This window comes from Pezoporus flaviventris, unplaced genomic scaffold (assembly GCF_033815535.1).
Source record: "Pezoporus flaviventris isolate CSIRO_AGI_PZ_B2104156 unplaced genomic scaffold, CSIRO_AGI_Pfla_v1 ptg000013l, whole genome shotgun sequence".
Lineage (NCBI taxonomy): Eukaryota > Metazoa > Chordata > Aves > Psittaciformes > Psittacidae > Pezoporus > Pezoporus flaviventris.
In genome coordinates, this window is record NW_026892561.1 from 473,076 (window position 1) to 498,069 (window position 24,994).

General features: G+C 40.8%; 1 protein-coding gene across 19 annotated transcripts in view; it reads right to left on the bottom strand.

Annotated features, from left to right (window-relative positions):
• FGGY (FGGY carbohydrate kinase domain containing) overlaps window positions 1–24,994 on the bottom strand; it is a 322,855-nt gene that overhangs the window by 32,251 nt on the left and 265,610 nt on the right. For 18 of the 19 annotated variants that reach the window (XR_009743019.1, XM_061451142.1, XM_061451143.1 and 15 more), the window contains 4 exons: window positions 13,709–13,816; window positions 10,310–10,371; window positions 5,098–5,245; window positions 3,410–3,484 (listed from right to left, as the gene is read on the bottom strand). Coding sequence is in view for 18 of the 19 variants with exons in the window: in XM_061451142.1 (XP_061307126.1) it covers window positions 3,410–3,484; window positions 5,098–5,245; window positions 10,310–10,371; window positions 13,709–13,816 (393 nt within the window). In the remaining variant the exon portion in view is untranslated. The remainder of the gene's footprint in view (window positions 1–3,409; window positions 3,485–5,097; window positions 5,246–10,309; window positions 10,372–13,708; window positions 13,817–24,994) is intronic. The other variant, XM_061451150.1, reaches the window with a different exon arrangement.

Consider the following 24,994-nt stretch of genomic DNA (forward strand, 5'->3'; position numbering starts at 1 on the left):
CATGGCACAACACATTGCAGGAAACATCCCGGGGCTGGCTGAGGGAGTGGAGGCTTAGCAGTACACAGTAACACAGGGAAATGGGGCTTGCAGGGAACTACTGACAAAGCTGAAGCCTTTGGGTTTATAAGGGATTATGAGAAGGGATGATGAGAAGACAGAGGAACAGGCACCAGGAAGAGCTGATGGCAGTGATAAGCAGCTGTTTTGACCAAGTACAGCTGAGTAGGGAAAACATTTCCAGATCCAAAACTAAAACCTGTCTGGCAAAGACATCCCCACCAAAACCTTCTATTTACTTGGGATAACAGTATCTGAAAATAACTTTTGGTAAAGAGATTCTGAGGCCGAGGCCAAATAAGAAAACAGAACAAAAAAAGAAGCAAATAGAACCTTGTATTTTCTGTCTTTTCAGCAAAAAAGGAAAACCTGAGGAATTTTGTCTTGGCTTTACTATTTCTCTTGGCCTTTGCCCTATGCAAAATAAAATGTTCCATTTTATGTCTGGATTAATTGAAACATCTAAAATGCAGGCATATTTTTAAACTTCTCATTTACAGTCCCCATTCTGAGAAACCCAAATTAGAGCAGCTCCCTGTTCCGCTCTGTGAATGATGAAAGCAAATGCTTCACCATTTTAAACCAATCTTTCCTCTTTCTGTTTGCTTTGCTTGCCTCCAACTCCTCACCCAAGTCAACCTTCTCCCCCTTTCCTCTTGCAAGAACATTTTCCGTTTCTTTGACAAACTGTTTGCCCAAAACTGATTCCCAGCTCTTTATAATACCTTGGAAGTTAATTCTGAAGCTCAGACTTGACAACACGCCAAATTCCAGCCAAAACTTTGCCCAGGCTGACTCTTCATAGGGAGGTTCCCTACAAAACATGATCTGCTCAAAGTCTTCACCAACCATCACCTAAGTTTTCTTTATGCTACGCTGCAGGTTCATTACAAGGTCTGCAGCCTGCAATAAACCCCTCTTCAAATAAAACTACTGGAAATTGAAGCGAGCAGAGTTCCATCAGACTGGAGACATTCACTATGAATGACTGGCACCATTCTGGAGAGGCCTTCGAATATGTTTTGGTTTCTCAGGCAAGCGGTTAGGAGGAACTTCAGCAGCCGCAACAGCAGCTGACTAAATCCATCACTTCCCTATGGACACAGCGGGCTAATTTCCAAATCACACAGCCACCATTTTAATTATGGAAAAATAAACTGCTCCAGAAAGAGCCCGTCTCCTCCGAATGGGCCTGACAGCCACAATTATATCTCGGGTCATGTTCTCATCCGTCTTAACTGTTGCATCGCGGTTGGCAATGAATGGTTAAAAGGATATTCTCTTCCCCTGCTTCTGGAATTCAAATTTATTAACAGCTTCTCTCCCAACACACACACGTCAGAGACCCTTAGAAAGAACACGCTGTGAAAATGATTTTGTGTTTACCTGCCTGGAAAATTGTATTCACATCGCAAGTTAAATTAAAGCCAGACTTATTTCACTGTGCGTGGGGGGGAACTAATTTAATCCTGGATTGGAGAAAATGCAAATTGAGGGGCTTCAAATGCAAATGTTATATAAAAAGAAAAAAAAGCTTCTCCTGCTGAAAAGAAAACCAGAGATTAACATTCTGTGGGCAGGCCCGAGCCTTTTACAGCACTTCTGCTTAGGTTTAAGTTTTATCTTGCACCCATTGAAGACATTTAATGGTACAGGACTGGGGCTGTCCTGAACTAGAACTGTTTCCATCCACAAAAGCAAAGCTAAAATTGGGAGTGACGGAGTATAGGAGGAAAATGAAATTTCCCAGGTATCACATTAGCAATGAGCAAATATATTGAGTCAAACCTGAGCCTACTCTGTCTACTTCTTAGTTACTGTTTCAATAGTGCTTTAGGAAAAATGAACTTCCATTAACTTAAAGAAAACCTCTTCTATTAAATCTCACCATCAGCACAAGCAGCTGTCAAAAAGATGCTGAATATAGCGTTCAACAGTTGTGTAGTTGTGTTTCACAATGAAATCGGAGTTGTATCATATAGTGAGATAATAGGTGACTTTCCCAGGATTTCCAGCAGGGAAGGTTTCCACTTCGTTAGCACGGTATAATAACGGAGGCACCTGTTCCACTCTGGAAAGCCTCTTTCAGGGGCAATATCAGTCCCTGGCATTGTTTAAACTCTCCTAGACATTCTTATTGAAATGGTGGGATTATACTGAAGCATCAGGTGTAACCAAGCCACATTCATCTTCAAAAGGATCCAAACTCACAACAATGAATTCCAGGCCGGGGTGAAGGTATTTGCTGAAGAGGGAGGGTTAACACATAAGATGTACAATCCACAGGGAATTCACAGCAGCCGCCCACCCTCTCTATCCCAGATGGCTGACCCAGCCTAGCAAAGTTGTTGTTTAACCAGTAGAGGAGTTTGGAAGTTTCCCAACTGAACAGTTTTGTCAAGAAAACTCCCCAATCCATCAAACTGTCAATGGTCTGCAGAAACACCTCAAGTTCTACAGACTTAGGGGAAAAAAAAAAGAAGAAATCACAAAAAGGATGTCAAAGAAATGTGGATTTCAGTCACCAAATCCCTGGGGATAGCACGCCCCATTGAAAACACCCTGCGCCAGGTTTCAAAACAACTTCTTTGACCCAGGTTTTCACTTCCAAATAGAACTCCTTGTGAACTGGAAATCCTGGGTCGGAGAGAAAATTAGGGCAGAAACAAAAGTGTTCCAATAAAATTACCCATCTCTGCATGTTATCCAGGATGTTTCATACAGTCTCCTTGTCTCAATCCAGGATGTTTCATACAGTCTCCTTGCCTGCCTTTACAGAAACACACCACAGGCTGGAATCACTGCACAGGAGACATGTGCCCACCTTGCAGCAGGGAAACCAGGGAGCAATGAGATTTGGTGTGTTCAGTCTGTAGCTTTATGAACTGAATCACAGCCCCACTGACTTGCTGTGGTACAGAGTTGTGACTCATCTAACAGGCGAGCAGGGGAAACCCATGGATTTGGGAACAATCTGAAGCTGAGGCATTTTAGGGGAGCACAAGTTCCTTCATACAATTGCCAAAGGTATTTCTTCCCCCACTCTCTTAGATTTCCTCTAGCAGCCCATGATGGTAACGCTGCCCCATGCGGTACCAGCCTCTCTCCTCGCATCTGCAGTACAGGCAAAAGCTCCATTCGCAAAATTGCCATAAGAAAACTTTTTAGGAGACATTATCCTACAGTTGGTAGTAGTCATCAATGTGGGTAAATAACATCTTGCTCCTTTAAGAAGTCCATTAAGTGAATTCATCTATTATTAGAAATCTGTTTAGCAGAAGGGAATGATCAGTCTGCCACAGAACATGAGACAATTCATTTATTCCTTTATGCACTTAAAATGGCTTACAGCAATGGCTTGAATCGTGGCCAAGTAGATAAGGGCAAGTTCATCCAGACCCTGAGACAATGTTAGCCCAACAACCTGTGCAAAGATCAAAAAGAAAATGTAAAGATCCAGCCAAAGTAAAAACTCTGTTATTTGCTATGGTTTCTTGTTGTAACAAGTTTTAAGGGCTAATTCTAAGCCTTACTTTGGTGAGCTGTACACATAATGTTATGTTAAACATGTTATTCCTGATCTGGGGAAGAACCACATACATTGTTCGTGCTCTTGCAAAGAAATAAAGAACAAACAGCATATTGTATGGGATTAGAGCCAGATTAACTCTGACAGGTTTATGTTGTGACTCAGATATTGCTCGTGAATGTATTTAATGTAATAATACGAAAATGCTATTACATAAAAATAACTTTTTAAAAGCATTTTTCCCCCTCCCTTCCAAGCACCCTAACACTGAAACACGATTAATAATTAAAGACTGTATCTTAACCTCCTTTACTCTGACATAAATCAATAGTGCACTGTACTTACTATGGATTTGTATCAGCATAGGCAAGATCTGAAGGCAGCCATAACTGCGGCAGTAAAAATTGTGGCTTTTACCAGTATTTGCACACAGCCATCACACCAAAGGAATTCTGATCCTGCTGTGGCATATAATTCTTTCATAAAATAATACAGGTATTATTGGGACCCAAAAATATATAAACCATCCATTTGTTTTTGATTCAAAACGTGTTGTAGTTCTTTCACCTACCCTTTTCCTAGCTCAGCCTCCAATACAGCAGGTTTTGGTGCTGGTGAGTCACTTGAGATGCTTACTTCAAGGACAATATGCCATTTTGAAGTATGTGTTTTCATTAATCACCAGGTATTATCAAATTACACCCGTATGATATTCTCCTATGACAGTTCTGCACAGTAACATCCTGGCTTGTAACCTGCCCGATCGACCACCGTGAAGTTCAGTGAAGAGAAACATCCAACATCTCAAGAGGGGATAAAAATCTCCCCAGCAGAGATCCTCTGGTGAACTTCCAAAGGCTGCTCTTTCTGGCCCCCGACTGCAATGCTCTGAAAATGTCTTTGCACAGAACACAGTATTTCAATCCCTTTCAGTTCCACAAGCAGCAGGTTTAAAACCACAACTCAGAACCAGATCAGGTTTACCTCGGAACAAAGATGTATGAAGCACCGCAGGTGCATTATTTCCCATCACAAGAGCATTTATGCCCATTTTTAACAATAAGGAGTTTTTCAGTGTCTACTGAAATTTACTCCCCAACAACTCTAATACAGCACATTTACTGAATCTTTGTGTTTAAATCAAGCAATCCCTCCTCAGAATATTTCATTCCTTTTCCAGATAGACAAATTCATTGCAAAATGCAGGAGGCAGGTGAATTAACAACAGCAACGCTGCCAGTCAGTGCTCTGAAATGTGATTCCTAGCAAAGATACAGAGACACACGCAACACTCCTTATATTGTTAGAAAAGAAACGTGGCTGTAGTGATATCTCAGCTACAAGGATCTACTACTTTAGATTTTCTACTGGAACATTAGAAATGCAGCAAGAAACCCAAATCCTATGGGATAGTTTAAATAGCTAAAGGAGGAGTATGAGCCTTCCAAACTTTTTTTTCCCCTTTTCCCCCAGTATTGACCCTTTTGCAGAGACAAGCTGTTTCTTACCATGCCCTTTAGTGTCAGATCTGTTAAGGGAGATCTGTTACCATGGAAATCTGGCCAAACATGTAAATCAACAGTGAGGAAACCCACAGGCAAAGATTTCTTAATCAGATCCAGGTGACTGTTCAAGTATGTATATATACTGTGAGCACTGGAAGAAAAAACAAGTTGGAAAAGAATGGGGGAGGTTATTCATCAAACACAAAGCATTGGTACCACCATCAAATGCAGAAACCCCATCAAAGAATGGCAAATCCCAGATCTAAAACAAAACAGGGGAAAGGCAGAACCAATGGCTTGTGGAGCCCACGGCACTGCAGAGTGTGGGCAGTGGGGATGTCTATCTGCACATCCTTTCAACAGGCCATCCCAACTCCTTGGTTTCTCAGGATGAGGGGAGATAATGGCAGTTTGTGATCCTGAGCTTGTACATTGACTCCTACAGGTCACTAGATGAGCCAGAGGTGTTTGATATTTTGGGGGCTGGTGATGCTTGTCTTCAACAGATGCTGACACTGTGAAAGAGAAAGCTGAGAGAGAGGAATCAGGAGGATCCCAGATACGGAATGATGAAAATGAAAAATGAAAATCAAATTCCTTTGCAAATGTTTAGGAATTGCTCTGATTAATCAATAGCACCGGACTTAGAGCTTTCCTTTTTTAAACCGTGATTATTTCAGTGTGTGTTATGATTAAAATGCAGCACTAAGGGTGGAGGACAGAAAGCAAGTGGCTGCTATTTTAGGGAGGAGCCGAACATGGGCCTAAATATGATTGTATCTAAGTGCAGATGCTACACCCAATGCCACAATATCCAACAGACTTTTTCCTCGACCAAAAGTAATCTTAGGATTAATGGTGAATTCTTCAGTGCCTTGGCTTGCAGTGACTCCAGTGACATTCCATGTAAAAAATGTTGCAATTATGCTTGGAATATTTTTCCAAACCCTCCTACTATCATAAACAGATTCCTATATATTTTTCAACTCCTTGGAAATCTCCAAGAGGGGCATTTAATTCTAGCCATGTGGGTCAATAAGAGCATCTAACCCTAATTACAATTGATTAGTCATTGTCTCATCCACTGTAGACCCAAACAGTGATATTCATTTAGCCTCTACATGTATATTCAATCATGCACTAATGAGATCCCTAAGGGAATTTGGCATATGCTTTACTAGTTTGACTTCTGACCTGCTAGCAGCTGTATATTTATACTTTGCATTCAAGCATTGAGCTGCATGTTTTTTCAATTATACCTTACCATGTGTACGTTATCAGAGGGTATCATTCAAAATGAAGTACACTTGGAAGACATTAAAATAACTAATTTACATCATTATTCACGTACTTTAAAATGTACTTTATGTGTCTTCCTGGACCTGAATTATGATAATTTTGTAGGTCACAATCATTTTTCCCTCCTTGCTGTAAAGTGGCCCTGTTTTCTACATCCCTAAGGACGGCACTATAAGCAGTGCATGCTGAGGACAAAGTCATTTTGTTTCCAGTCTAAGCCATGCCTTGACTATAGGGAGGAAAAGAAAGGAGAGCTTTGCTCAACCACAGACCCACCAGGCATCCCCGCTTCTATCTGATCGCCATCCTGCTTGATTACCCTCGCGAGGATTAGCCATTCGTGCAGCTCTGGCAGAACACAAGGGCTGTACAAAAGAGGCTGAAGTTCAGCCAAATAGGCTTAAGACTCACATAATCTTGGAATTACACTTTTTTTCACACCTTTTTTTCTGCCCTCTACATATAGATATGGGTTCAGAGCACTACGTTTGGACTGAGTGACTGGTAAAAGCCTTCAAACACTCTCCAGTTCCAGCTTCTACTGTGTTTGTGTTATACATAATATTACACAATCAGCTCTCTGGAGCTTCTTCTATTCAGTCCTAGGAGAAGGTATCAGTAGCAGCTGGATCTGACTTGCAGAGCGGAGCAAAAGCTACTGCTATTAAACAGGTTCTGCGTGGAAAGTGGAGAATAAGAGATGAATGCAAGTTTGCCCAGTGTTTTGTTCATATGTGGGACATAACTGCAGAAAGCAGCGAGAGGTTGGTACTGAATGTTTAGGAATTCTGGAAGATGCCAGCAGGTATCTTTCAGGAAAAAGCAGATCTAAAAATATTAGATTTCTAAATCTAAAAAAGGGCTCTAAAACATCTAGAGGTACAGAGAACAGCCAAATATGACTGTTATATTCTGCTTGAAAGACCCCAGATCTTTATGATACCTTGCTGATCTGATACCGTGTGTCTAACCTCAATGCTTTATTCAGGAGACATCTCTTTAGATGGGGAAATGACATCAAGAAGTGTAGGAAAGGAAATCCTGCTTTTGCTTCACAAAGGGCCAAAGGGCATATATTCTTTGCTGTCAGACACTTTTTCCTCCAGATTAAAAACTGTGATTCTAGGAAACAGAAGGATTTAAAGTTTAAAGCAGAAATGATCATATTATTTCTTCATTTCCTACTTTAGCCTGGCTGTACAGGATGCAACATTTTAGTGCTGGCTGGGTGTCAGACCTACACAATATATAGATTGAAGAGCAAAAGTCCTTATACACGCAGCAATTTCTGCAATTGACTGGATTGCAAGGGAAAAAAACAAGTTTTGTTGGTCAAGTATACCAATTACTTAGACCAAATCCTAAATCTACAGCTGTCCAGAAAATCCACATGTAATTCAACTCTCTCCACTTCCAGTAAAAGAAGTGAAGAGAGAACATAGGAATAGCACTGGGAGGGCTGCACAAGGCTGGTCTTCAGCACAAGTGGTCAGTAGGAGCTGGTTTCTGGCAAGTCTTCCTAAGCTGCTCGTGCCCTGACAAGTTACCACAAACTACTGGACAGCGATAAATGCAGCTTGCAAACTCTTGCTTCTGGGGTAGGCAAAGGACCAGAAGCCTGCTCAGTGGAGCTTCTGAGATCAGCTGCTCAGCAGGCAGTTTGCCATTCCCAAACCTACTTCTTAGCAGCATTGGAAGCCTGGGAAAAAGGAAAGAAAGGTTTCGGAAGGCAGAAGTAGGTGACAGGCAGCAGCAAGGAAGAGGCACGGATCTGTGACCTCAGCCTTTAGCGATCCAGACATGCATGTGCTTTTTGTCACTACAAAAGCAGCTTAACTCTTCACAGTGTTGCACCTCGCATGGGATGTGAAGGTAATGCACAGCTGCACATGTAAGTATGGAATTCTCATTCTGTTTTCTTTTGATGACCATTTGCAATGGCTGAACAGAAGACAGAAATTCCTACACCCACACAGAGAATACACTAAATATAAAACCTGACTCTCTGAAATACTCTGCTGAGATTTCTAGGCAAATAATTTATCATCATCACCAACAATCCCCCAAAGCAGGACACAGTGTTCTTATTAAGTATATCACTTTATGTAAGTAAATACGTACTCCAAAGGCTGGGCTAACACTGTTCACTTGCATAGCTACCGCTGCTAGTCCCTGCGATGAGGCTGAAGCTTGTGCTCCATGTACAGAAAGAAATGAAGAAATATGGAGAAAAATTCCATTTAAATCATGAAGTTCCTGATTTTTGTGTGTTCAAATGAAGTTCTTTATAAATTTAATCACTATTAGTGAAGAACAGGAAGAAAGAAAATAGGGGAAACAAGGAAGAAAGTTGCTTACTAAATTTACAGCTATCCAAACATTTCATTAGGAGAGTAATAGCTGGAAAACATAAAAATACCAGTGAGCAAATTAACTTTATAAAATATTATCATCCTTTTTGTAAAATACTGGAAACCTTTTTATCAATTGTATCCTTTGCAGTTGTGCTAACCACAGGAGAACTAAATCCAAAGTTATAACATCATACACTTGGGTAAGATGAAGTTCTGCTCCCCATATTCTGTATTTAGGGTCCTATTCCCATCACGATCCATGCTTTTTGCACTATGAGCTGTGGTCAGTTCAGTATTAGACCTAATACAGACAAGCTGGCTACTCTATACTGTTTTCCAACACACAAAAGAAGTGGTTTATCCTGGCATTACAGACTAAACTAATTGTTTGTCTTCATATGTGGGCCCTGGAAAAAAGGCCTGGAAGCCACAAGTTTGGAAAAAAAACCCCCAAACAAAACAAGCCCCCAGATCAATCCTCATTCCAAACATACACAGATGTATTTATTTCCTGATTTCCTTTTTTAAGGAACAATAAAGAGAATTCTAGGAAGCATGAATCTTATTTCAGATTGAACGAAGTCCAATACATTTCTGGGAATGCTGGTCAAGCTGCTAACAAACAAATAAGGCATTGGGCACTACAAAGGAAGAAAGGGTCATCCAGAGAAACCAGGTAGCTTTATCCCCCCAGGGAGGACTGAAAATCACTGTATAACTGCATGCACTTGATACATCTATCAGGACTGACCCATGCCTTTTAGATCAGAGTGACAAACAGAAGATAAACTGCTGAGTTTGCCGGGTTTTTCTTTAGTCTAAGGAGGAAAAAGAAATTAAAAGAGAATCAGATTTTCACCCAATCTGCCAAGTGTTCAGCTAAGATCTCTCTGGGAGTGACATGAACCATCTTAAAGGAATCCAAGCCAAAAAAAGCTTGAGAAAATCCAGATCTGACAGAAGTGTCTGGACTGTCTTCGTCCACTTCTGAAGCAGACCAAACTAAATTCCACACCGTACAGCCTCCCGCTCAAGGAATCCTGGAATTACCTCCAATTCACTCCTACATCTCAAGTTTTGTCTGAAATTCATCCTGATTTTCTCTGTTCTATTTGAGCTGCCATGCAGGAGTTTTGCATACAATGGCTCTACCTTCCTTTAGATGTCTGCTCCAAAATATTGAATAATATATTCCTAATAAGCTATATCTCATCCTTGAAGCTTAACAGGGTCAAATTAAGACACATCATTAGCCTAAGGCCTAAAGGTCTGCTGAACATACTTGCTATGATATCAAGAAATGGGCTGGATATAAAAGAAGTCAAAAAGCAGAAAGTTAATATCACCATTTAGATATGCCAAAAGTATCTGAAGGGAGTTTAAAGCTTTCATCTTTGAGCAATCCCCTGGCAAGCCTTTGTAAATACTTCCAACCCACTATCAGCCTGTTAATTCCCTTGTTTCAGAATAGGGATACAGCAGCGCAGTTCGGCACTGCTGGGAATACACTGTATCATCAATCTGTAAGGCAGGTAATGAGATAAAGGAATAAGAAGAGTGACCTGGCTGCAGCTTTTGCCTGTAATTCCGGGAAGGCGACATGGCCTCGGACCACATGATCTACCTGAAAAAGAGCAAAGCAACATTTTGGGGACGGTTACATCTTCAAGCTTCAGTCCCGGTAAAGGGTAATGCAGTGTCATTACTTTAAAAAGACAAGACAGCTTCTAAATTACTCATGAGGTGTTAAGTCCTAGTGAAGCCAATGGCAGAACTCCCATTGACATTACTGGATGCAGGATTTGGCTTAAAAGCAGGAAGGAAAAACAATCAACTGTACACCAAAAATAGGCAGAATGCTAAGCATGCAGCTCCTTAGTTGGAGGAGCAAGCTGAAAGGATGACTTTCTTCCTGGCCAACACTACCTGAGAGCATGTTCTCCAGCCTCTCCCATTCTCTTGCATGCATACCCTCATTGGAATTCTACCAGGAACATCTTCTTGGCCCAAATCCCTACATCTTTCTATATCTATTATAATAAACCACCGGGTGGGTTGTCATCCTGACAGATGCTCACGTGTTCGTTGCAGGAAACAAAACGTATACCCTGACAAGCAATTGTTGCTATAAAAAAAAGATCAATATAGGCTCTGTCCTAGACTAAATTTATAAATCAGCTTGTCCTTTCACTTCAGAGTGGCCACCATTACTCACAAAACAAAGGAGCAGGTAGAATAACATGGGCTTTTAAGACAATAATTCAGCAAGTTTTGTGGCCTCTTGGTAATACCCCATCAGAAGTGACAGCAAAAGCTATGGAGGCTAAACTAGAGCTACTCAAGAGCACTGCATATATTGGGCAATACCTATTGGCAGGAATCCACATGAGGTATTTAATTTTAACAGCATGAGCCTAGTCCTTAACCAGTGTAGGAAAACTTATAATGAAGCACAACATCTGAACACAGCAATAAAAATAACGCATGCCTGTTCTGTCTGGGATCTGCATCAAAGACACAAGTCAAATGTGCTCAGGTCTGAGCTTTGCACTCTTGCATAACTTCTGTAGAACACAGGAGCAGCTCATAAATTCAGAACTAGATCTATAAATAAATATCATATATACATGTGTGCTATGGAAACACTTGCACAAAAACATTACAGAAGTTAGGAAGTGAGATATCTAAATGCCCTTAATTCAAGACATGGCCACATGAGGATTGCATCTAGAACCCCTTTCCTGCTATTCTTTATTTCAGAGTCTGTAATGATGACATGCCACCCTTTGTGTCTGTTGTGCAGTACCTTCCTTCCTATAAGATTTGAAAATTCAGTGCAAAAGCCCATGTTACACTCAAACAAACCCGCTTTTTTAAAGCAAGTGTTCTTAATTCTTCATTTGGACTCCAACTGAACCAGTTTTCAAAGCCCAACAGACTTTTTTCACAGCTGTATCAATAGAAAAATTAATTAGAGATTTGGAAAAGGAAGTGTATCGGGTTTACGTTTAACAAGTTCAACTGACTCTTCGAATTTCATGAGAAGAATTCACCTTTGGGCAAAGATCAAGCAAAGAAAAGAATCCCAAAACATGTCCTTTTTGTTCTTGTTTTCAGAAAACCTGAAGTATGAGAAAGCAGGATCCTAAAGACGGCTTTACAATTACAAAGATACTGAATGCACTCTATCCTCCACGCATTGCACATACTCTGCTTCTCCTTACAGCTCCCTATGTGTCTTCTGTACATACAACCCCCAGAAAACCACATGAGATATTGTAAGAATGTTTTAACAGGACAGCTTCCCTAATACACCGAGCAGGACTCAGAGCTCACTTGCTATGAGTCCTAACAAGACCATACATTTTTTTTCCAGCAGTTTCTTTAATGACTCAGGAATGTCTTTATTCTCTGCTACTAGAATGGAAAGGATTTTTTAAATCACCTTTCTGAAAGGTCCTAACTCTCATCGGTATGTTTTAAGTGTGGAATTACCCTGAGCCAGCCAAGAAAAAATGCTGACTTACTGTATCCTCTCTAGAGCTTTGTTAAGTGTCTCTACGTGCTCTGGATTAAGCACAAAGGGACTTCTCCTCTCAAAACGTGTTCTTACAAAGAAGGGCACAAGATTTGCCATTTTCCTTTTAGAGCAGTGGTGTCATAAGCAGCGATTTCATTCTAACTCCTGGTTGTAGTGGTTACCTATATAACGAGACACTTGGGTTCTAGCCCCATCTCAACCTGAAACATGTAAAGCACACACATCCCACTTGCTGCAAGAGCGGTTTAACCATTTAGCTAAGGATGAGTTGGAGATGGGATGGGAATTGGAGGTTGCAGGAGAGGAAGAGGGATGACTCTCCCATTGAAGCTCTGACACTGTACAGACAGGAATGTCAGATTCACGTGGCCAAGGAGAGAGCACAGGAGGGAACACCAATTCACAGCACTTAGGGTGTGTTGGGGCTTCCCGATCCAGGATTATTTCTGTTTCTCATTCAGTGACTGTTCCGTATGGAATGTATAAATGCAGTGATGGCCCAATCTACTACTTCCTGGACATGTACCGGATCACAAGGCTTTTCAAAAGGTGGGTGATGCTAGGTGTGAGTAAGACGGCAATTACACCAGCAATCTGTGAAAGACCCAACCCAGCTGTGTGTTTGGTGAGCTTACAGGGGACACCCGCAGCACTGCGCCCACCTCCTGGAGTTTCTCAAGAGGACCCTGGCAGCTCACCCCTAAGGGCAGTCAGTATTTCTGCAGACTGAGCACACACCAGGAGCTTGAGAAGCTTCCAGGGTTAAGCAGTCACGAAGGTCCTGCTGACAGTTTTGGACTCAAGCCTGAATGCTGCTCTATACATGTAGCTTTTCTTTCCTTTTGAAATCTGTGGTTTAGTTCTGACTGACTCCCTGTAAATGAGAAAATTCACTTTTAGAGAATCTAGTCCAGTTTTTATTGATAAATTAAATTAACCTAACATAGTTAGACACTTTGTACCCAAGGAAAGAATTGAAGTGACAATATATGCAGTATCTAGGCAGGGTAACACACTAATATATTACTACTGTGTCCATACAATATGCCTCTCATTTATTCTCATCAATGGGCAAATTGTTCTATATAACACAACAGGTATAATTTTCTTTATCTCAAAGTCTATCTCAACCTCCTGCTGAAGAATGAATGCTTATTTGCCTGAAAGTAATCACAATAATCATCACCATCATCATAAAAAGACATGCCCTTAGTGCTCTGCCCCATATATAATCCCCTATCAGTTTGTGAGAGAGATAACAATCAACTGTTTATTGCTTTCAGCAGCATGTTATTTCCTGTAATCTTACAAAGGTTTTTCAGGCAGAGATCTGCCTGAACTGACTGGGAAACTATCCTGAATGACAGCAGTTACACAAGACCTCCCGTCTTGGAGTCTGTTTGCCTCTCCAAACACTTACCAGCTTGCCTGTAGCACTTTGACCTCCCTCATTCAACCACAGTCCAGGTACCATTGCAGAGAAATAAGGTCCCCAGACACCAGGCACAAAAATGGGTGTTTCACTGACCTGGAAAAGGAAGAGAAAGCTCAAGTGAATCAAACTACTTGTCAAATAGGTACTTCACAACTGATGTTTGGCAGCTATCAGGGTCCAATACTGAAAAAGATTCCTGCTCCTCCTCCACTGGAGTTACCAACATGACTGGAGATCTATAGGTAGATACTCAAAAGAGTATGTGGAGAAATATGTCCCTATTTGCACCATATTTAGGTATGACACAGCTGCAGGTACTGATTGCACAGCTTCCCCCCCTCACTTCCATTTACAGAACAGTTGGGTCTGGTCATGCAGAAAGTAAGAAATACCAGGAACAGGAGCAATATTTTACAGGGAGAGATTCTGCAGAAAAACACCTAAAATGAACAGTTGGATACAACACTCTGCTTGACTGCCACTAGGAAATACAGCCAAAGTAATCAGCAACTGGTGTTAACAGAGCACTCATCCTGTATGTTTTCAGAGTTAAGAAGCAACAGGGGATCCTGCAGACAGAGGACAGTGAGGTTCCCACGATCCACCATCAACTCCTGAGGCTGTGCTCACCTGGCACCACCGGGAGGGTTAGGTGCCTCAGGTGCAAACCTGGCTGTGTGAAAGGGGATTTGCTTGTGTTAGCCATGAGGAACCATCTGCCTGGATAAACATTAGATTCTGCCCTTACTTAGGCTTAGCTTTACGCAAACCACTCCTTCCTTTGAATCTTTCCACCAAGGCAGATATATCTAAGCCCTATCTTCCAGAAGCTGAACAGGACTGTACTGTACCATTTGAATCAAATATACCACCCACATACACAGTGATATCCTGCTCCTGTGCAATATTCTAGTGGTCAGACCACTCAGGATGTGGGAGACACTGGTTCATTTCCTTTCTCTGCTTCAGAAGATGCAAATTACCAGTTTATAAGGGTGGAAGGCATTTTCCTTCCTCTTATAAAGCTGTTCCACTTTCCATAGACTAGAAAGGCTTTCTAGATGTTCTTTCTGGTTCAGAAAGGAAGCCTAAGGAGGTGTGCTATCTAGTCTACCAAGGAAGGTGCAGCACATGAGAGAACAGGGCAGTGGAACCTGGGTCCTAGCACTTGCTACAAAGACTGAACGCAAGTTATCCATCCCCTGGCAGGCTACCTGCTATTCTTGGAAGCAAGACTCATGTTTTCTCTTCCACGACCAACAGAGGTATATACATTTGAAGTACACACAGGCATTGCACTGGGAAAAGAGAACAGCAATGCAGTCCTACATCGCCACATGAAGCAGGAATGCACTTCCCTCCAGTCCATGTTAATGGGATGGCTAAATCTGCAACTGTTTTTCTCTAGAAGGTGGGAAGTACTCCAAGAGGAGGAAGTGAGAGAATCCACAAATAAAGTAAGTCTGTATGTTTGCAATACTGGAACAGCAAAAAAGAGGTTTTAGTCAATGGGACAATGTTATTATATATTTAAACCTTGCTCTTCATTAGCAAAATTCTAGATCCATTGAAGGATGCTTAAGGTTTGCTATTGATTTCTCTAAGGCCCGGACTTCACATCAAAATAGTTTGAGGAGGAATAATTCAAAATTTAGGCCTGTTCATGTTAAACTCAATGCACATTCTCCCTAGATTTAAACAGCCCAAGCTCTAAAGACAGTTTTTTGCTAGCAACTAGGAAATATACTCCAAGATGCAGTTTACTGGCGTTTGTGCATCACACATGTTTAGTAAATACAGCAGCAGGGAGGGTGCTGCACAAACAATAGTCTGCTCAAGCCATAAACTGACATGACAGCTGATTCTCGTCATGAAGTTAAGTAGGAAAGCAAAACACCACAAACTCGTTTCTCAAAATACACCACTACAGTGTCAAACAAACCCCATTTCTCTTAGGAACACATCTAATAAATACAAGAGTCTTGCTCAGTTCTCCTCTATCAGCTCTAACGCGCTGACTTACTCTCACTAAAGATGCATGCGTGCACATGTGCCTGTGTGTCTGCGTAAGATTGTGGCTGACTAAACCCATTAAAGAGCAAGAATAGCTGCGCTGAATTTAAAAAGGCATTTATGACTCCAAGTGGACGAAGCTACGTCAGAAACATTGCAAAGACATTTGGTTTTGTTTTGTTTTCTCTTAAAACTACAAATTATTACAGCTTTGAGTTTTCAACACCTCTATGGGGCAAGCTTTCTTTTACAATTTCAATAACAAAATGAAGTGCAACAGAAAGCAAATCCTAAAATAACCTGGGTTTTAGACCAATTCCACATCGCTGACCTTGCAAAGGACACAGAATACGGTCAAAATTCCCAGTTAATATCTGCTCCCAACTAGTGACGGAAGCGTGTTGAGAACCCAGATGTCCCGTCTCATTCCCATTCCACCGCTGTGGACACACCATGTGTCTCTACAGGTGGGAAGGAATACTTAGGACAGAAAGGACCTGGGTTTTTGAAGTCCCATCTCAAAGTATTTTTGATGCAGCAAACTTTGCAGTAGCCTCCTGTGTCTTCTGAAGGAAGAATCTAGGTACACCAGATGTATCAAGCTTAAAATCTAACATTGTATAGTCTGAAGAAACCAAATAGTCTAAGGATCTTAAAGGCACAAGGAGGCTTTGTGAAATCAGGGGAAGTTCTAGAGCTCAAGAACTGTATTTTAAAACAAACACAAAAAAACCCTTTCTTCTATCATTAGTCCACAATTTACCAAATTGTTCTATAGATCTGACAGCACCAAAAGGATTAGATTGCTTAAAAGACCAAACCTCTCCCCAGAGCCAGTACTTCTGGCCTAGTATTTTGGACACCCACAGGAATGTACCAGGACTGAATATTTCTGAGCCTCCTCTTCTCAAATTACACTGAGAGTTTCCTATGATCTTACTAGTGAACCATCATTTGTACACAACCCAGCAAACTTTCAACACAGAAACAGAGCAAACGAGGGAGTTGCATATTGCCACACTGACGAATGTAGTCAGTGGGGTACTAGGTTATCATGTGTTTTTCTGTTGTGGAAACTTTCAGCTGGAATAAGGAACATTTGCTGTAACACTGGGCTTTAGTGATACCGCATACGGCATCATCCTCCTTCCACTTAGAGAGTTTAAGTCACGTTTTTCAGACTCTGGGTTTTGATGCGCATGGAAAGTGAGAAAATTAGGAAATAACACACTCCCCAAAACAGACACACAAGCTCTGAGAAGCAACAGCATGAACATTCTTCCATAGATACCTGCATAAGAAATAGCAAATGGTTTCCATTTCCCCTCCTTGAAATATTTGGATGATGCCTCAGTTTTTCAAGCCATGCAGGAGCTGGCATCGGTATTTTCACGTGAAAAAGTCCAACTTGTGTTTGAGTACACATACCACCCCATCCCACTAAAACACTACACTAGACATAAGCGTAAGGCTGGAGAAAGAGTGCAAAGTTTGCTACAGAACCCAGAAGACAAGCACGATTTGCCAGACTTAGAGCTCATTTTGTTGCACTGATACCAGGTTGTTTTCATGGCTTTCCATTGCCTTCAGACATTCTTATGACGATATAGGAGGATCACTGTGTTGTCATTACTTTTTTTCCCTTTAATGAGCTTAAGAAAATCCTTAATCTTTTTCACAGAAAAACAACATCTGGTTTAGATTTATAGGCAATCGATTCTTATTTTTAAAGCAAACAAGAGATGTCATCCTTCTTTGAAAGTTAAAATCCAAATTCAAAGGGAGCCTGCGATATTCTGCCTTCTACTGAACTTAAATTCATCCCGTGACACAATCCTATTGTGAGACACATTAATGTTTATTTTCTTTTACATACAGTGAAACACTGAGAGGATATCCTCTGCTGGACGTTAGAGTGATCTCTGCACACCAGTTATTGCATCAGGAGTTTGAAAAGGGGCGATGAGAAGAATCTGAGCCTATTCACTCACTCAGTCATAAGCAGTGTCTATAAATTTTTCAGTTGAATGTATTCACAGGAGCCTATTGCCATGTGATGATTGATAGTTACTTACAAAAGTATTACACTCAGACAAGCAATTCCACCTCATAATTATTCTGTGTGGAGGGGGAAGATTCCTTTTGCGCAGGAAAATGTCACCTTTCCATGTCTCCCCAGCACACACAGTCCTACTTGCTGAGCCCGTCATTTCAAACAAGCATTAAGCACTCCCAAGATTCCTGCTCATTTAAAGGGAGAAAGAGTTCAACACCTTGTGAAAGGGAGAGGAAGGAGAAAAAAGTTCTGCCTGGGAGGATTTAACTTCAGTGTGTGCTTTATAAAAGATCATACTAATATGTAAGATATGTAAACATTATAGAGCAATCAGAAACAAATGAAATGATGAATTCAGTTTAACAATATTCAGCTGTGGTGCAACTGCCAGAAGGCACTTTCTGTTATGAATAGATCATTTGGATGAGTTACAGACCAGATTTCAACCCTGACGTGTGCTAGGAAAATCAATGTCAAATTATCTAAAATCAGAAGGTATCAGCAGTCCATCTGGCAGCCCACAGAAATGAAAAAACATCTTCAAAATATATAATGCTACGTAGAGCTAAGCTAAAGTATGAAAGGACCTGCTTAAATGGCACTAATATGTGAGATCTGTCATGTATTTCATTTAGTCTAGTCCTTCCCGCTTGCCTTTCCCTCTAAAACAAAAACATGGAAAAAAATTAACCTCTCTTGTAAAAGGCTACATGGAAAAAAGCACTACTTACCACTCAGAGGTTAACTTACAGCTCATGTGAGTGAATCAGAGGAGCCAGTGCCTTTAATCGCAACTAAGTTCAGTTTTAAGGCCTGTCATTTGGTACAAGGAGTGGAACAGAACCCAGAGGAGCATCGTGTAGGCATTCTGCCATCCTATCAGATGAGCAAGTTGCAATGCAAGATTTATTTTACTTAGCTTTGTTTTGCTAAACTAGCCATAAGGCACATGCTTGTGTTTCCTCCTCAGGTTTATGTAAATGTTACAGCAACCAGAGACAAGATAAAGTAAAACACACCACACCGGCAAAAGCAGTTTTATGGAAGCAGAACTTGCTTCTTTAGCTGATTTGTTGCTGATACAGGCTCACATAAATTCCATATAACACTACTGGAGAATTTGGCTATTACCTGAAAAATATCTATATTTAATATATATTAAAGTCTTAAGGTATACTGCTATATAACCCATCTTCTTCCATTTTCATTTCTGCTTCTGGATATTGGGCCTCTCATATTAACAGCATTCTAGTATCACTATCAGATTCTTTATTTACTTGCAGTATGCACTAGAGAGAGAAAAACAAGAAACAAATTAATGTGAACTATTCTTGACTTACATTGACTTACTTCAAAGGAAAATTAAGCCTTCATTGTACTGTCACAACCTTTTCAGAGTAACCATTTGCTAATGAGAAGGTAGACCAGAAAATTTGTTTGAAAATCACTTCACTTATCAGCTTCTATAGCCAGAACTTTAGAATAACAGCTGCTTTTGTTAGGCTAAGGCAGGTATGAAAAAAGATCTAAGATATTAATGGAAAGCAGGGAAAAAAAACACAAGGGAAAGCATTGTATCAGTCACCAACTAATAAATGCTCTTTACAGTTCTGAACTTTGATCACTGACAAGTCAAATACTTTCATTAAGTTCTCCACTGACTTTTAACTTCCAAAGTTTCTGAGTGTCGATTGAGAATACCAATAGTCATTCAATGCAGAGGTTTTACATTGATGCATAAAATCCTGTATTAAAGAAAACTGTATCATTTTGCTTCTGCTGACAGATGGGTCTTATATAGCTATTTGACCACAACACTCTGACAAAGAATGAAAGAGATTCATAGAAGAAGGGGAGAATTCAAAGGGAAACCCAAGAAAGTTTCATTTCTAGGTTTCTGGTTCAAACTTAGGTCACAGTAATAGCTACTGAGTGTGTGATTTAATAACAGCACTTTCTGGTGGCATATATATTAACTGGGCGGAGTTGGGGCATGCAATTGTATTTGCAGTGAACTGATGTCTACTCTAAAACAGCCACCTGGTATTATTTCTCAAGCACTAAACGGGCTGAAAATTAAGCTTCCCCTTAACTTTGGGGACAGTTCTCTAGGTTAAACCTATGGTGAGTACAGTCAACTTCTTTAAATGTATTTATCCTTAGCAGTAATTACATATTAAACACATAACAGCATTCAAGCTTTAGCCTGATGTAAAATATATTGAAGAAAATAAGGTCTTGGAACACAAGAAGTAGCTTCAGAGCACAAAAGGGAATAAAATTTATTAATATTCCAACTCCTATAGCTCATAAACTGCCAGTCATTGATTTGATTATATTTTAAGCTTATGTCCCCTGGCTGTCATCAGTTTGCTATGTAGCTGCATAGCTTGTGGTGGCAAGCTCTTCCATGTGACAGGTTGGCACCCCTTGGGCCATCCTCAATGACAGAGTTGCTCTGCAACGATATTAAGACTAGGCCACACGAACTTTTGCACACAGCTAACTTTATCCCACTGGAAACATGGAACTTACTTGAGGGACAACAATGTACATACAGAATGCGGACTTCAGGATTTTGCTTCAGCAAATCCGTCCACAGATTATTTTGGTAATCTCATTATAGACAGTTGAAGAATTCTGGTTTATGTGATGAAATCCCTTTTATAAATGCCTTGCAGAATATGCACTCCATCATCTGTTGCCAAGGCTAAGTCACAGGTTTGCCAAACCCAGAACTCTGGTAACTTACTAAGCCTTAGAGACTCCCATTTATTTGAGAATGGCAATAGTATAAAAGCAAAACAAAATTGTCCAACTATGTCTATGGAGGTTGTGCAACAACAACGAACAGTATTTAAAGACATCAGGTGATATTTATACAGTATAAGATACTGCAAGATAAGATTTTTGACTCTGGAGCCAGCCAAGGTTGAAAGAGACAGAAAGGCAGATACAATCCAAACCAGAAAACACCATCATGCAAGAGAATCAAAGGCTGTTGGGCACTGTCAAAAGCATAAACTTACGGCCAGAGAGTGGCCCATGGAGGGAAAGTTGAAACAGAAACACGTACAATATGGTTTACTGTTTGGTGTCCCTGCCTATGTCAGGAGGGCTGGAACTAGATGATCGTAAGGTCCTTTCCAACCCTAACTATTATATGATTCCATGATTCAGAATTGTTTTGCCCAAGTTGGTTTCTTTTGTGTTGCTTGTAGTAAAGACATGGTTTTGTGCCATCCGTGGCCCCTCACTGCCTTCAGTCTCATGGGAGGTAAGTGCAAAGGGTGACTGCTCGCAGGATGGGAGCCCTGGCAGAGGCATGTGTGCCTGTTTAGTTCAGGGCCTGAGGGGTCTCAGAAGAGAGTCTACACCCAGAAAATGGAATTGAGAGGTGGAGAAAGAAGACAAAGATATTGCTTATTTACACAACACAATAACATTAAGAACACAGGTCCAGCACATTCCAGTGCAGCAGCTCAGCAAGGTTCAAGCCCAGCAGATCCACAAAGGAGATGTATGACAATATTGATAGAAAGCCTTTTTTCATTTTGCTGTTTATTTTGCACTAGGTAATATCACAAACTTGTATGACAAAAGTCAAACTAATCACAATAACTCCCGTCAGTCAAAATTACCAGAATGAGAAACATACAAAGAGCGTGCATCAAAATGCAGACTGGGATCTGGGATTTCTAATGATGATTCGGAGCTCATCTTCCAGTTCAAACCCTGCTTTAGTTATTTTCTGGACAAAACATACAGCACAACCTAAAACTAGAAGACCCATATGAATTCTTAGGGACTACTGTTACCTCTTATTCCAAAGAGCAACCCTTATGAGAAGGGCAGCAAAATGTGAATGACACACATGTGGAACTATTTCTAATATTCTAAATTTGCCATAAAACTGGTCCACAAATCAGAGACCAAACAACGTGTGTGATTAATGCCCAGTAAAGAAACCACACTTCCAGGGCAACCTGATTGCCTCATCTCTGAAAATACTTCAGGTGAGTTCTGCAGTGGGACTATATACTGCCCAACCTGGCTTTATATCTAACAAGGATCAATTAGAAGAAAACTTCACTGGGATTATTAAACATTTTAACTGTGAGATTTTTATTTGAGGCTAAATAAGGAAAGGTATTTAATTTTTTTAAATGAATTCTAATGAAAGAATATGTTGAATGACAATAATATTACTTATTCAACTTGTACTTATACTTATGGTATAAAGAGAAATTCATCTGGATCAGTGCTTCCAGCCTTGGAGCCAAAGCCTCAACTTGCACAAACCAGCATATTAACCATCAGCTTCTATGGAGATATGCTGATTTCTATTGTCTGAAGACCTAGGCTAACACTTGTATTTAGACACTTAAATAAGTACTCTGATTTCCAAAAAAGCCAGACGCATTTCCTATTGCTTTGTGGCTCAGCAACTTAGAACACGAAGCTAGTTGTTTAAGTATCCAAATGTGGACTTAGGTACCTACCCTTAGGAAATACTTTGGCCCCAGTTTTTCGTGTCCATAATTAAGACTATTAGCAAATGTTCACACATTGAAGAGAGACACCTCTTCAAATGAGGGACAGCAGATTCTTAGATACTGAAGAATAAGACAGAAATCTGTCTGCTTCTGCATATTCATGTTCTTCATTTTCTAAAAGTAGGAAAGAGCTCTTGAGGACAGCTCCAGCCGCGCGCACTCTGTCTCTCAGAACATCACTCTATCTCCTTAGGCACGCTTCAAAAACTGAGAAGCAGACAGGACTTTACTAGACAGGCTCCTCATCAAGGGGGGTGGCCATGCACTCAAACATTTACTGCTTTACAACTAATCCACCAGAAGAAGCTGTAAGACAGTGCTTGGGGTTTACCCCCTCACCCAGAGGATCCTGGTTCTTAACAGTTAAAGACATCAACTAGAAGGTTGATTAAAACTGACAACAACAGCAACAAAAAAATCAAATTTAGCAAAAAGAAAACCACCCTGTTTTACTCAGCTGCATTTTATTGTACCTTTAAAAACGCACTAGATGAGGCCCTCGCCAAGCGCAGGGAAGGCAAGAGGTCACAGGCTGCACTTGTATAAGCAGCTTTTCTGGAGGTCTGCCATCAGAAGCCAGTTTGAAGTTGCATTTCTGAGAAAACCTTCTAACAATGGATGCTATGGGGCTTAACTGACTCACTGTACACCTTAACATCAGACCCCTCTACACAGTGGCCCATTTTTAGATAGCATCCAGTTCCAGCCTCTTCATCTGAGCTGACCTGTGGGTATTTGACGCTTCTTTTCAACGTGCAGCATCAGTTTTCAGCCCACGTATGTATGGTATTAGTATGTCTTAGGGTACAGCCACACAAATAAATTATTATGGGCAAAACTAGGAGGTCAGTTGCCCAGCAAAACCACCTCTACTCATCATCTTTATGTGGTGTATTGTGTGACAGATCCCAGGGATCTCGCACATTCCACAGGAAACCAGGGCCAAGAGTGCTAGTGCAGAGTTGCTGACATCGTGCAAACACACACTATAGATTACTCAGTTAATTCCTTCATCTGACTGTGCTCTTATTACTTGATCATACAAACAGATCTAGAAGTTCTCTTTTTTCTTAATACTAATGATTTCAGCCTTCAAATATTAACCAGCATATCTGAACAACTGAGATCTGCTTTAGATGGAATACTATTTTTCACATTATACAATCCTGCCATTTTCCCGAGGAGAAAATGCAGTGCTAGACTGGTACCTACCTCTCCTATCTCCTACTGCAAACTTCTGACTTCTTCACTTTGTACTCAAACCTCCAAATTCAAAAGCAGAATATAAAATAGGAAAAAAATGAAAATTGTATTGGAAGTAAAATGCTCTTAGAATCACAGAACCATAGAATCACAAAATAGTCAGGGTTGGAAAGGACCTTAAGATCATCCAGTTCCAACCCCCCTGCCATGGGCAGGGACACCTCACACTAAACCATGTCACCCAAGGCTCTCTCTAACCTGGCCTTGAACACTGCCAGGGATGGAGCATTCACAACCTCCCTGGGCAACCCATTCCAGTGCCTCACCACCCTCACAGGAAAGAATTTCCTCCTTATATCCAATCTAAACTTCCCCTGTTTAAGTTTTAACCCGTTACCCCTTGTCCTATCACTACAGTCCCTAATGAAGAGTCCTTCCCCAGCATCCCTATAGGCCCCCTTCAGATACTAGAAGGCTGCTAGGAGGTCTCCACGCAGCCTTTTCTTCTCCAGGCTCAACAGCCCCAACTTTCTCAGCCTATCTTCATACAGGAATTGCTCCAGTCCCCTTCATTTTGTTTATCATTATCTAATTTTAAATGGGGAAATGTTAATAAAATATCACTTCTCTGCCAAAAAATGCACTTCTTATAAATCTCCTTTTCAGCAAGGAAAAAAATGTTAGCAAAATGACAAAGAGAAAGAAGAACACCTCAAGCCCACCTAAATCAAATAGGATGAATATGTATTTTATTTTCACTGTATACTGCCTACCTCATGAGGACAAGGAAACTCAACTGTGAGGAAGTCGAGTTCAACTCACTGCATTTAGGGCTGCTTTAAACCTTCCCAATTCATAATTCTGTTCACTAGGACAAAACAAGACTAGAGTGGATGCTCCAGCTCAGAAACAGTGCGGGAATCCAACCAACACACAGTACTGAGCCACTGAACTTCCACAAGGACACCAGCACTGTCTTTCTAGCTCCTTTCCATCCAAACAAACCTTCTAACTGTACATATGGAGCCTGTCCCTCCATGTACATAGTGATAATAGCATAAGAGACAGCCTACAACCTTTTCTCACTATCTGTCTCTATGCCATAACCAAGGAGTTGTCAGGAGGATTAGAGATATCACAAACAAAATATCCATGACCCCAGAGAGGGGCTGGAACAAGTGGATCAAACAGCTTCTGTATGAGTACAAGGAGATGCCAGGAAGGTCTAGTGAGTAGTTTCAGATTAACAGTTGTGTCATTAAGAGTCTTCTATGAGACAGATCTCCAGGAGATGACAAAAGGAGCCTCTAGAACTGTGCCTGGGTTTTTGCTCTCCCCACACACAGAAAAACAACGCTGCTGTCCTCAACAGAAAATTTGCACCCCTGTACATTTTTATTCCTTGGGTGTGAGGTTAACCTCCTGTGTTAATTCCAGGAAGCA